Source organism: Girardinichthys multiradiatus, chromosome 7, assembly GCF_021462225.1.
Source record: "Girardinichthys multiradiatus isolate DD_20200921_A chromosome 7, DD_fGirMul_XY1, whole genome shotgun sequence".
NCBI lineage: Eukaryota > Metazoa > Chordata > Actinopteri > Cyprinodontiformes > Goodeidae > Girardinichthys > Girardinichthys multiradiatus.
The window spans coordinates 27,308,987-27,319,752 of record NC_061800.1 but is presented as its reverse complement, the minus strand read 5'-3'; the positions used below and the strand labels follow the sequence as shown (position 1 = coordinate 27,319,752).

Sequence of the window (10,766 nt, the reverse complement as noted above, 5' to 3'; positions counted from 1 at the left end):
TAGTGGGTGATGACATCAGCTTTAGACACAACAAATACATATTTAGATTAAAAGAAATGTTGACTGCAATTTTATAAAAAGTAAAAGATATTAAAAAGCTGGACCATCTGGTGACAATGTCCTGTGACCTATTTAAATGGTTTTAATAGATGAAGGTTGGGGAAAGTAGTAAGGCCTGAACCACAAGGTATTTGAAGTATTTGAAAAATTGCCCTATTCATTTTTAAAAGAAAAAAACTAAATTAGAAAAAGTTAAATATTTTTAAAAAGGTTGAAAGTTGTAAGCATCAGAAGCCGAAGCACATATCTGCTGAATGAGCTGAATATTAATGCAGAAGGAAATTAACAGGTTATAGCATTCACAAAATAAAATAACTTTTAAGGTGCAGCACACTGGGTTTTAATTCACAGAGAAAACAACCACTAATGGAAAAATGTTTATTAAAAATAAAACAACATATCACAGTTTACATGAAAATCAGAGCAGTTCAACAACACTGGCGTGCTGTTGCTGACGAACATTGCTGGGAAGAAGAAAACAGGCTGTTCCTGATACCTCTATTAAAACATGGTCTCGCAGCTGCAAGTGGAGAACGGTGTTTGTCAAAACACAACGATCAGTCTCGGCCTGTTTGGAATACTGGTGCTTCAGGTCTAATTTAGAGATTATTGGGAGTTTAAGAAGATACAAACGTCAGCGCTTTTTTTAGTGAGTTAACTGAAACTGAACACCAAAAGGGAGTAATTTCCACCAAAGACTGAGAAGCTTTTGGTTTTCATCTCACTGTTTGGGTTTCCTCTAAGTTAACAACAGGTCTTTTATTAATACCTAGAGCTAGCATCTACTATCTACATAACAGAAAATGTTGACATGTTATTTTAAGTCTGAGTAGGGCTGGGTAATATAACGAAACTGAATCATGAAAGATCAAAATGTGTTGACGAAAAGGCAAATCAGAGAGATTGTGATAAAGCCGATGCTATCTGTTTTTCTTCTATGCTCTTATTTAGACCTTAAAGTTCCTCAACTAGCTTTTATGTAGCAAAATTGTTCTTTACCTTAGTGCCTTCGCTTCATACCTCTTAAGCGAAAACATGCTTTTTGAATTAGGCCAAACAGACTCAGACTGCATACTTAGTGTCAGTCGTACCTGGTCAAAAGTTGGCAAAACTGCACAAACGGAGTCAATCTGTTCAAACATGTTCTCTTTTGCACAGGGGGAATGGAGATAAAATTGAGTCTGATTTCACTGTAAAAATATTTCACGGACTTTTATGCCAATGCATGATTTAATTTGTCACTACAAAGACCTGTCTGACAATGAAAGCATAATAAAACATCAAGAATTGGTGAATAAAAACAGGGCATTATTCTGCCATCTTCAAGACACATTTTTATATAAGACCTTGAGTCATAACAACCAGTACTACTCAATCAGATTGTAAAACCTTGCATAATATGTCAAAAAATGTCTTACCCATCCAGAACCTTCCATGTTATCAGGTCTTTACAGCTTTTCAGCAAGAAGAGAATGCCCATTTCCACATCTGTAAATCAAGCAAAGTGGTTACTCTTACCTGCTCCATCTTCTCTCAAGTCACCTTTTTTTGTGAAATACTCGCTCCCTTTACTTGTTAATGTCTGACATCTAGCATTTGCAGGTTAAACTGCTGTATCTCACTCAACAGGATCTCCAGTGTGTCCAGGACCTAAGTCTTTCTTCGCTAGCACCATCTGCTGAGGAGCTTAGCTAGCCTTGGAAACGAGAAAGACGCTCACTACCAGGAATGACACTGCAAGCTTCTTCCGTGGGTGTTGTTCTCCGTGCTGCCTTCTCCCTTCTCTCTCAAATTGCTGACTGGTCCACTGTGCTGGGGGATGAAGGCGTTCTGTCTGACAGTCATCTGCAATCCTTCCACACTAGCGATGCTGAGGGCCCAACTGCAGGAGGTTGAAGCTTTCATAGTCCTACTCCCCACCCCCATCATCCCTGTCATGTGTATGAGCTGTTCTCTAGAGCCAAACCCTCCCTTTACATTGACCCTATATACATTAAGAAGTAAAACACACTGTATATAAACATACAAACCACAATCACCCAAGGAGGTACCCCTTAAACGTTTTTCACATTTTGCCTCATTACAACAACAAACTTCAGAGTATATGCAGTTGATAGGCCAACACAAAGTAGCTCATAATGGTGAATGTAGAAATAAAAATCTGAAAAGTGTGGTGCATTAGTATCCCCCCCCCCCTCCCCCATCGAGTCTTTGAGTGGTTATAATTCTAATGCGATTGTCACCAGACTTGAGTGTGAACAGCCGTAAAGTGACCTGCATGCACAGAAGACGTGATGGATGGATGCTACACAAGTCAGCGTGAATGTATCAGTATGTTGCACAATCAGTGCCATCAAAATTATGAAAAGGTCCATCAATGGTGTCTGCCAAATCTTTTCTTTGATCCATTGTTTAGATCTGATCCTGAAGCTCTCCGCCACCTTCAGTGCAAAATTGTGACCTTTAGCGTGATTTATTGAAAACAAAAAAACAAACAAAAACTAACAAAATAAAAATTGTACTTGTGCTGGTCACTGTCAAATGTGGATCTTGGATTTGGGCCACTTTCATCTGCAGTGTGAATGCAGCCTAATACTAGTCATGTAGACTGATTCTCCCACCTGAGCTGTGGATCTCTGCAGCTCCTCTAGAGTAACCATGGTTTTGAATAATCCTCTCCTCAACCAACTTGACAGTTCAGGTGGATTGTCATGTCTTGACAGGTGTGCAGTTGAGACATTCTCTTTCTACATTGAGATGATTTAAATGGTTCTTCAGAACAATTTTAAAGTTGGGGTTATTGTTTTAGAACCTTCTCCCCTCCCTGCAGTTTCCCCTGGTCTTAATAACGCAAATGTTGTCTTACAAAACTCTGAGGGTACCGTAGAGATTTACACTGAGATTAAATTACACTATTCACGAATTAGGTGACTACTGAAGGCAACTAGTTGAGCTGGATGTTTGCCAGGGGTCAGAGAGTAAACGGGGTTGGATACAAACGCAACCAATATTTTGTGATTTTTGTTTGGTGTTTAAAATTCACAAAAGCAATCAATTATTTACCATCCACTTCACAATTATCTGCTTCTTTGTGTTGGTTTATAACATCAAATCTCAACAAAATACATGCAAGTTTGTGGTTGTAATGTGACAAAATAGGAAAGAAAACTCTGTACTTACAAAACCTCCACAGTTAAGTTGAACAGGCTACACCAACATTGCAATGACATGGAAAAACAATAATCTGTGACTCGTTTAAACCTTTGCTGAACCAATAATGCACTGAACCTCGTGTTACTTTACTACACAATTTTATTCAGTCTTTTTTATCTACTAATGAAAAAATGTGAACAATCTAGTATCTGGTTTGCTGGGAACATAAGGAGTGAAGGATTCCCTTGGTTCTAATCCAGGCTCTTTATACTTGTTGACACTGGTACTACGAAGGATATACACACTGTGCTTTACATACAAAGATCAAAATACACTTGACACTTGCAATCAGTAAACCATAATAACGTCAGAAAGCAGAAATTCTAGCTGATCTAAGGGCCTGATGCAACAATAACCAATTTAAAGACAAATAGCCAGCAGAAAACCAGGCCATTGAAAAAATGAAAGTAAAAAAAATGTAGAACTGAAGTTTAAAAATTTTGCTCTTTACCCCTGATACCATAGGCACAATACATACACACTTTAGACGCAGAAAAAGGAAAACGTTCTCAGCAGGGAAACATCTACCACAATTAGGGAAGGGCATCATCTGCACTCATGTCTTGTTCTTACAGTCCTTCTTCCTTTAACTTCTTCGACTGAGCTGCAGTTAAGTCTGACTTCTGTGTTCCTCTAATGCTTTCAGATGACTGCCTCAAAGTAACCTGCAGCTTTCCTGACAATTCCTTTGCTCACCTCCTCGCCTCTCCTGCTAAGAACTGAAGCCTGTTGAATGGATACAGGATAGAACAAATAGTTAATCTGCACTTTCATGGGCTCACTCTGTACTGTGCTACGAGGCTGAAGTGAGACTTGACACAACTTACCGAAAGCATGCTGTGTTCAGTACCGCCGTGACCCGTAGCCTCCGCCACTGCCTCCGGAGCTGTAGCCACCTGAAATTAAGGCGTAATCACCATAAAACTATGCTGATCTTACTCCAGAGAAATATTTAAACGTCTAGATTACACACAGGTGGATGGAGGGTAAAACTCACCACCATAGGGTCCGCTAGAGTTTCTACCACCGAAGTTGTTTCCCTTTATTGGCCCATAGTTTGACTGCTGCCCACCATAATTCCCAAAGTCGTTGTAATTTCCACCCCCTCCATATCCTGAAAAGGTAACTCAATTTTAGAGCAAAACTGTCTGTTTTTGATACATCTAAAGCTTCTTACAGCTTTTTTGTAAAGGATAAAAATGTTACCTCCTCGATTACCTCCATATCCTCCATCACCACTGCTACCAAATCCTCCGCCCTGGTTTCCGTAGCCCGGACCGCCACTTCCATAACCCCCTCGGCCACTTCCATAGCCAGGTCCACCACCATAATTTCCTCCTTGATCTGGGAAAATAAAGAATGACCAATCCGGTATTACCTTATTGTTTACAACATTACTCTAAGACAACATCAAACCGTGAAAGGATTAGTTTGGATTTTATGAAGAGAGGTTCTGTGAAGTTATTATCAGTAATATTTCATTTAACTGTAGTAGAGTTGTCGTTGTAGCTTGTAGGAAAACTTTCTTTTTACTTGATGTTAAACGGACGCTGGGCTCTCTTATCTGAAAGATCAATCTACCTACAGGTACCAAAACAGTCACTGTACCTTAGCAGATTTGAACTATTTCAAACAACTCAAACCAAAAATGGTCATATTTGTGGGATGCAACCCTATATTAGCAGATATCAAACATCAGATTGTCTTCACATCTGGTTCTAGATGAGGTCAAAGGTCCAGTGCAACCAGTTACAAGTGAATCCTTCGAAGAAAAAGAAATGACATATTAGGCCTACGATCGTTTGTGACCCGAAGCCGATCTGTCATGAAACATATTCAACCTAATCATTGTTTTCCTCAACAAATTAAGTAACTTTATTTACACACAAAGCTAAACAAAATCAATAAATTGAACTTAAATTCAACAAGACAGAAGTCCATGGTTTTCAAGGTAAACTAATTATTTCACCTTTAAAAAAGCTAACTAATCATATACTTAATGTATAAAACTTCTACTGTTCAATAGAAAAAATCGCCACAATCTTTGCTGAGGGAAATGAGCAAGAACTCTGTTTTTAAGCCTTGTTTCTGAAATGTTTTCTCTGTAGTTCCTATTAAAACTTAGAACAAGAGTTGTTGAGAATGTTATGATTTTTAATAAATGGGGTTCCAGCAGCACGCGGTGCTGTGCTCAGTTGATCTGAGCGAGAGCTGATCACATCACACGGGACAGGCTGACAAAGAGCAGAGGTCAAGACAGGCGGCCAGCTCTTTCACAGTGAACGCCTGTGCAAAGTACACCCGTGCTAAAATTGTTGGAAACCCCCCCCATTTGTAAGATCAAATCCCCAAATTACCCAATTCTACAATATTCCACATTTTTTTATGTCTAGTTCTGTGTTTCTGTTCACATTTTCTACATCTTCGCCAGGACAAAGACTTATGCAGCTCAGTCCGGATCCAGATCTGAGCCCTGACTTTCCTGTTGGCTTGTGCATTCAAGAGAAACTACTGTTGGCTTTATCGCTGTTTTCTTGGCCAAACTATCTTGTTTTTACTGCGTTACCTGAGGGTACTGGCTGTATCAATCCTCCCGGTAAGCTGATTAGGTGGATAAGCTGATCATCAGCCTGCCGAGAAAGTTTCTTTGATGGCATTGCACAAATAACAGCCCGATACAAAATGTAAACGTTTAGTCCTCTCTTGAGGAATTTAAACTGGGCTGACGAGCTGCAGCTGACCAGGTAGACGGATACAGCTGCCCGTATCATGGTTGGAAACAGTTTTAGTTTTGAGTTGTTTGAAATGGATAAAATCAGCTAAAAAGGAGGGTTCCTCTGAACTAGCTATTAGTCTTACATCACTCTGGGGACTGAATCACTTCTCTAAAACCTTACTCTTTCCTGCCTAATACAGGAAAGAGAGCAATTATTAATAACAACTTCACAGTACTTCACTTCCACAAAATGCAAACCACCCTTTAATCGTTATATATAGAAGTAATGGTGGTAGTGGTACTAATTTAACTCTAAATGAGGCAAAAGTTGCGTTTCATACCATTGTCAAAATCATCATTATAACCACCCCGTCCTCCATAGCCACCTAGAAAAGAGCACAGTATTGTCAGACAGGATTCATGTAAAATGTCACCATGTTAAAAGTCTTTTCACAGATCAGATCATGTCTAGAAAAAAAGTAGGTTATTTTCGAAGCACTGTTAAAAGTCAATGACATGACTTTTAACAGTGCTGCATTTCCATGTTTCAAAGCCTATTTTCATCTGACGCGTACAAACCTCGACCAAAGTTGCCACCACCTCCAAAATTTCCACCTCTGCTCATGAAATTTCCTGACCCGCTGCTCCGTCCTGACAGGTGACATTTTAGAAAAGACGTTTCACACCACTGAGCTGCCACCTACAATTCAGGCAAAAATAGCTGCTACAGCCTAACATTTACTCTCATAGCGAGCTCACCTCGGTTACTGGACATAGCATTCATTTCCTGCTTTGATAGAGCTTTCCTGACTTCACAGTTGTGGGAGTTTATTGTGTGGAATTTCTGGGCTGTAGGAAAGATGAGAAAAACACAATCAGACTGATTTCTGTTTACTAAAACTTAATTTTCTAACTTAAAACAAGGGCATACCGACAATTTTGTCCACAGTGTCATGGTCGTCAAAGGACACAAAGCAGAATCCTCTTTTCTTCCCAGTGGAGCGCTCTTCCATGATGTCGATGCAGTCAATCTTTCCGTATTTTTCAAAATATTCCCGAATGTGGTGCTCCTCCGTGTCCTCTTTGATACCACCAACAAAGATCTTCTTCACTGTCAGATGTGCTCCTGGTTTGTTGGAGTCCTTAAAGAGAGTATCAGTGAGCACAGACCCCAACCACACCAACAGAGCTGTTTACGTTGGATTTCTGGTCTAAGATGTGTAGTTCTACCTCTCTGGACACAGCCCTCTTTGGTTCAACAACTCGCCCGTCGACTTTATGAGGCCTTGCTTTCATGGCCTCGTCAACTTCAGTTACACAGGAGTAAGTTACAAAACCGAAACCTCTGGATCGTTTACTGTTAGGATCCCTCATCACCTAAAAACAACATCAAGACAGACTGATTAGATCGTACGTAAGTAAATTGATCGTGGTTTTATTATGTGGGAAAGTCTTTAACAGATTATGATAAAACTACAAACCACACAGTCTGTGAGAGATCCCCATTGCTCAAAATGGGCCCGTAAACTCTCCTCTGTGGTTTCAAAGCTCAGACCTCCGATAAACAGCTTTCGGAGCTGTTCGGGTTCTTTAGCTTCACGGTCCTTCAAAGGCAAAAACACAAGCAGAATTGCAGCAGAAAGTCATGCAAGGAGAAGCAGTTGTTGGAAACCAACACATGGCACTTTCAGTAGGTAAAAAATGCAACAGCACAGAAATCTCCAGAAATCACTTAGTGGACACTGGTGTCGATAAACTCCTTTGACCGGGCCTTTCATCCAAACAAAAACATTCACATTTTAAATAGGAATATTGTTTAATAGAGATAAACATTTAAACAACTATAATAGAAGCAAAAAACAAGCGTATTGCATTCCAGGTTTATACACCCGTTCGGCTTTGCTGTAAGTGCAATTGCTAAATTGTACAGGTGCTCACATGCCTCAAGCGATACGTCATGTGTACTATCAAATTACAGGATGGAATTTCATGTTAACAACATTTTGCTCTTGAGATACTGATCTGGAGAGTTTGCATCAGAACATCTTGAAACAGTACTCTTTGTTTGTGTGGACGAAAAAAAACAAAAGTACTCAGCTGCGCTGACCTGCTGCAAGATCCATTATCATAAGAGTAAAACTGCACCTTAACTGCAGTGTAAAGTTGCCTCACCACTGAAAATATCAATGGGTGTGTGAGGCGGTCATCCCATTCAGTGGCTTGTGCTTAAAAATGTGGCTGCCACGGAGACATATTGCAGACTAAGCAGTGTGTCTTTACATTTAAACTAATTATTACTCTTTCTTCTAACACGGCAAAGCTGTAATGACTCCTGATTCCTGGTTTTACACCCCTGCCAAAAATCCCCATTTTATTTACTGTAGTGGATTGGAATTTTGAGAATCAATGTTGATAATTTATAGAATAATTTGCGACACTTTCAAACTTTTGGTCAGATAAAACCACGCCCGATCTGTCTGAAGATGTGTATGATTGTTTTAAACAGCCTAATAGTCTTTTGGGACTAGGCAATATGGACAAAAAAAATTTCACAATATTTTTCTTCTGAAATGGAACGGTTTCAATAATTATGACAATATGGTTTTAAATTAAAAGGTCTCGGTTCTAAGAAAGTATTTGTTTCAATAAAAACTTAAAGGACAAATTAAAATAAGTAATAAACTAATAATAACTAGATTATTAGAGATTTTGTTTTGAAATGCATCATAAACTCAACACTGAATTATCCTCAGAATTGCAGGACTTCATGGTTTAATAATTACACTTTCTCAACAAGCAACAAATCCCCTTTGTAATACTGTTTAAAAGTGCAAATACGGTTGAGTACAACCAGAAAACAACTGTTTGCAACCTCGTCTCCATCTTGTAAAAATACTTAAATAATGGCCCAGCGTTCTGCCTGTCAGGCCAAACGTATTGTCTGTATTATTGAATTTTAAAGCCTAAGAAATAAAATATGTGCAGAGGAAAATAAGGGTGCATGCTTCCCACCAGAGCTTTTCACCAGAGGACGCCCCTGCTGTTGGCGACTTGTTTATTACTGAGAGCAACAGCAAAGGTAGACAATCATATATTAACATACATTTTGATAAATATGTTGCACAAACGAAATAAACTGCCTACAATACTTTTATACTTGTGGTTTAATATTGACAGGAAGAGTGATGATGTATGCAACAGAGCAGTCATTCAGATATAAATAAGTTAACAAAAACCCAGGAATTAATTACATGTAATAAGGCTCTCTGCTATTACGTTATTGAGTCTTAATAAACTTGAGTAGTGACACTTGCCTTTACCTCGTATTTCAAGCCAAAATGGCTGCTGTGACATAAGAATAGCACTGTTAGAGCTCTAACCAGCTTCTGCTGGGTTCAGAAGAGCCGCAGGTTTAAAACACTGACCTTTAAACGATACATCTATGTAGAAACCCGTTATAGTCAGATCTAAGCGTTAAAGCGAGGACATAATCTTTGTTTATTACTACACTGTTAGCTGCAGTAAGTATAAATGACGTTAGCTTAGCATTAGCGCTAGCTAACAACAACGTTACTGGGTATAATGACGGGCCTAGAAGCAGTTAGATACCGGGTAGCGCCATGCTGCCTTTCCAAAACCTTGCGTTTGTGTTTAAAACGAGAAGAACAGTGGGTTCTATGGGTTTTTTGGTATGTACATTTTTATTTTTAATGGTTAACAGCATCTTACCTCCATTTTGCGGATGTACAGGGCGGAGATAGTACATGTATCACGTGACCTCCTCAAGTTAGCTTGTGTTGATGGTAGCAAGGTTTTACAACGAAAACCCTAAATAAAGAAAATGACAGCTAATATCTGTAGTTCATGCATAAGGCAAGTTGTAAAAATTTAAACATAAATTATCAATTGATTTTAATTCGATTACACACGTATGATTGGTAGCCGTATTCTTTACTGCTGTTTATTGAGGTCCATTAAAAAAACAAGAGAATTGTCGCCACCTACTGGTTAAAAATGAAAATGTCTCACCTCAACGGAGTCTGCAGCAGTGGCGTCCAAAAATGAAATATCCACGGTAGTTTTTTTAAAAGACATTTAATAACTCAAATAAATTTTAGAATCATTGTTAATATTATATATTTTCAGTTATGTTGAAAGAAGAAAAAAAAGAAAAGCAATCATAAGTGAGTGAAAATAGTGTAATGGTTGTTGGAGCTTTTCGTGCTTCTGTTTAATTAGGATTTTAGCATTGTTGTTGTACTTCAGTAAACGATAGTCTGTCACAAGTGTCCTCCCCTTTAATATTATGAATTGGAAGAGGAAATATTTGTAAATTTTCAATGTATATAACTTCAAATATATAAATGGATTAGTTTCTTTATTGTTTCCTTATTATTATTCCTGCCTGTGATGCATATTTGCACAGCTATCACTCTCTGCATGTATGAAAGCATGAAATATGTGGACATATGTAAAAAGTGTAGAAATGTTGTTAAGTGTTGTATTATGGCACCACCATGTCACTGTGAACATTTTTAATAACTCCATCCAATTCAATTCAATTGGCCTCTGTGTCACCTCATACTTGAATCCTGGGAAATCAGAACAATATAGCTTACTAATTCACATCGCAACATATTCTGGTTAAATAAATAAAAAATACTGTGTAGTTTAAAAATTTTTATGTTGCACAAAGAATTGCTTGTTGCTTGTTTTCCTTTTCTCAAATTCAAGGTTGGCTTTTTCTAAAATTTTAAGTGTAAAAATGTGCTGCTGC

The 10,766-nt window shown here is 38.5% G+C and overlaps 1 protein-coding gene across 3 annotated transcripts; it reads right to left on the bottom strand.

Annotated features, from left to right (window-relative positions):
- Positions 1-424: 424 nt before the first annotated feature.
- On the bottom strand, positions 425-9,864 carry hnrnpa3 (heterogeneous nuclear ribonucleoprotein A3). Of its 3 annotated transcripts, none has more exons than XM_047369963.1 (11): positions 9,719-9,864; positions 7,471-7,593; positions 7,220-7,366; positions 6,921-7,131; positions 6,749-6,838; positions 6,569-6,640; positions 6,331-6,375; positions 4,480-4,617; positions 4,271-4,387; positions 4,101-4,169; positions 425-1,548 (listed from the first exon to the last, which is right to left on the bottom strand). In XM_047369963.1, exons 1-10 carry the CDS (start codon positions 9,722-9,724, stop codon positions 4,117-4,119), a joined length of 1,002 nt encoding a protein of 333 aa, XP_047225919.1. In that variant the 5' UTR covers positions 9,725-9,864; the 3' UTR covers positions 425-1,548; positions 4,101-4,116. The 3 variants fall into 3 exon arrangements, with proteins under 3 accessions (XP_047225919.1, XP_047225918.1, XP_047225920.1); XM_047369962.1 differs by lacking the exon at positions 425-1,548 and adding an exon at positions 3,355-3,999 and having other exon boundaries at positions 9,719-9,848; XM_047369964.1 differs by lacking the exon at positions 425-1,548 and adding an exon at positions 3,355-3,999 and having other exon boundaries at positions 4,492-4,617; positions 9,719-9,848.
- Between the last annotated feature and the right edge of the window lie 902 nt (positions 9,865-10,766).

Bases quoted from the DNA above. Each gene is read 5' to 3' on its own strand.
- hnrnpa3 (XM_047369963.1), bottom strand. The intron at 4,388-4,479 runs GTAACATTTTTA...TTACCTTTTCAG, and splicing joins ATATGGAGGTAATCGAGGAG to GATATGGAGGGGGTGGAAAT. The intron at 4,170-4,270 runs GTGAGTTTTACC...CCTTAATTTCAG, and splicing joins CTCTAGCGGACCCTATGGTG to GTGGCTACAGCTCCGGAGGC.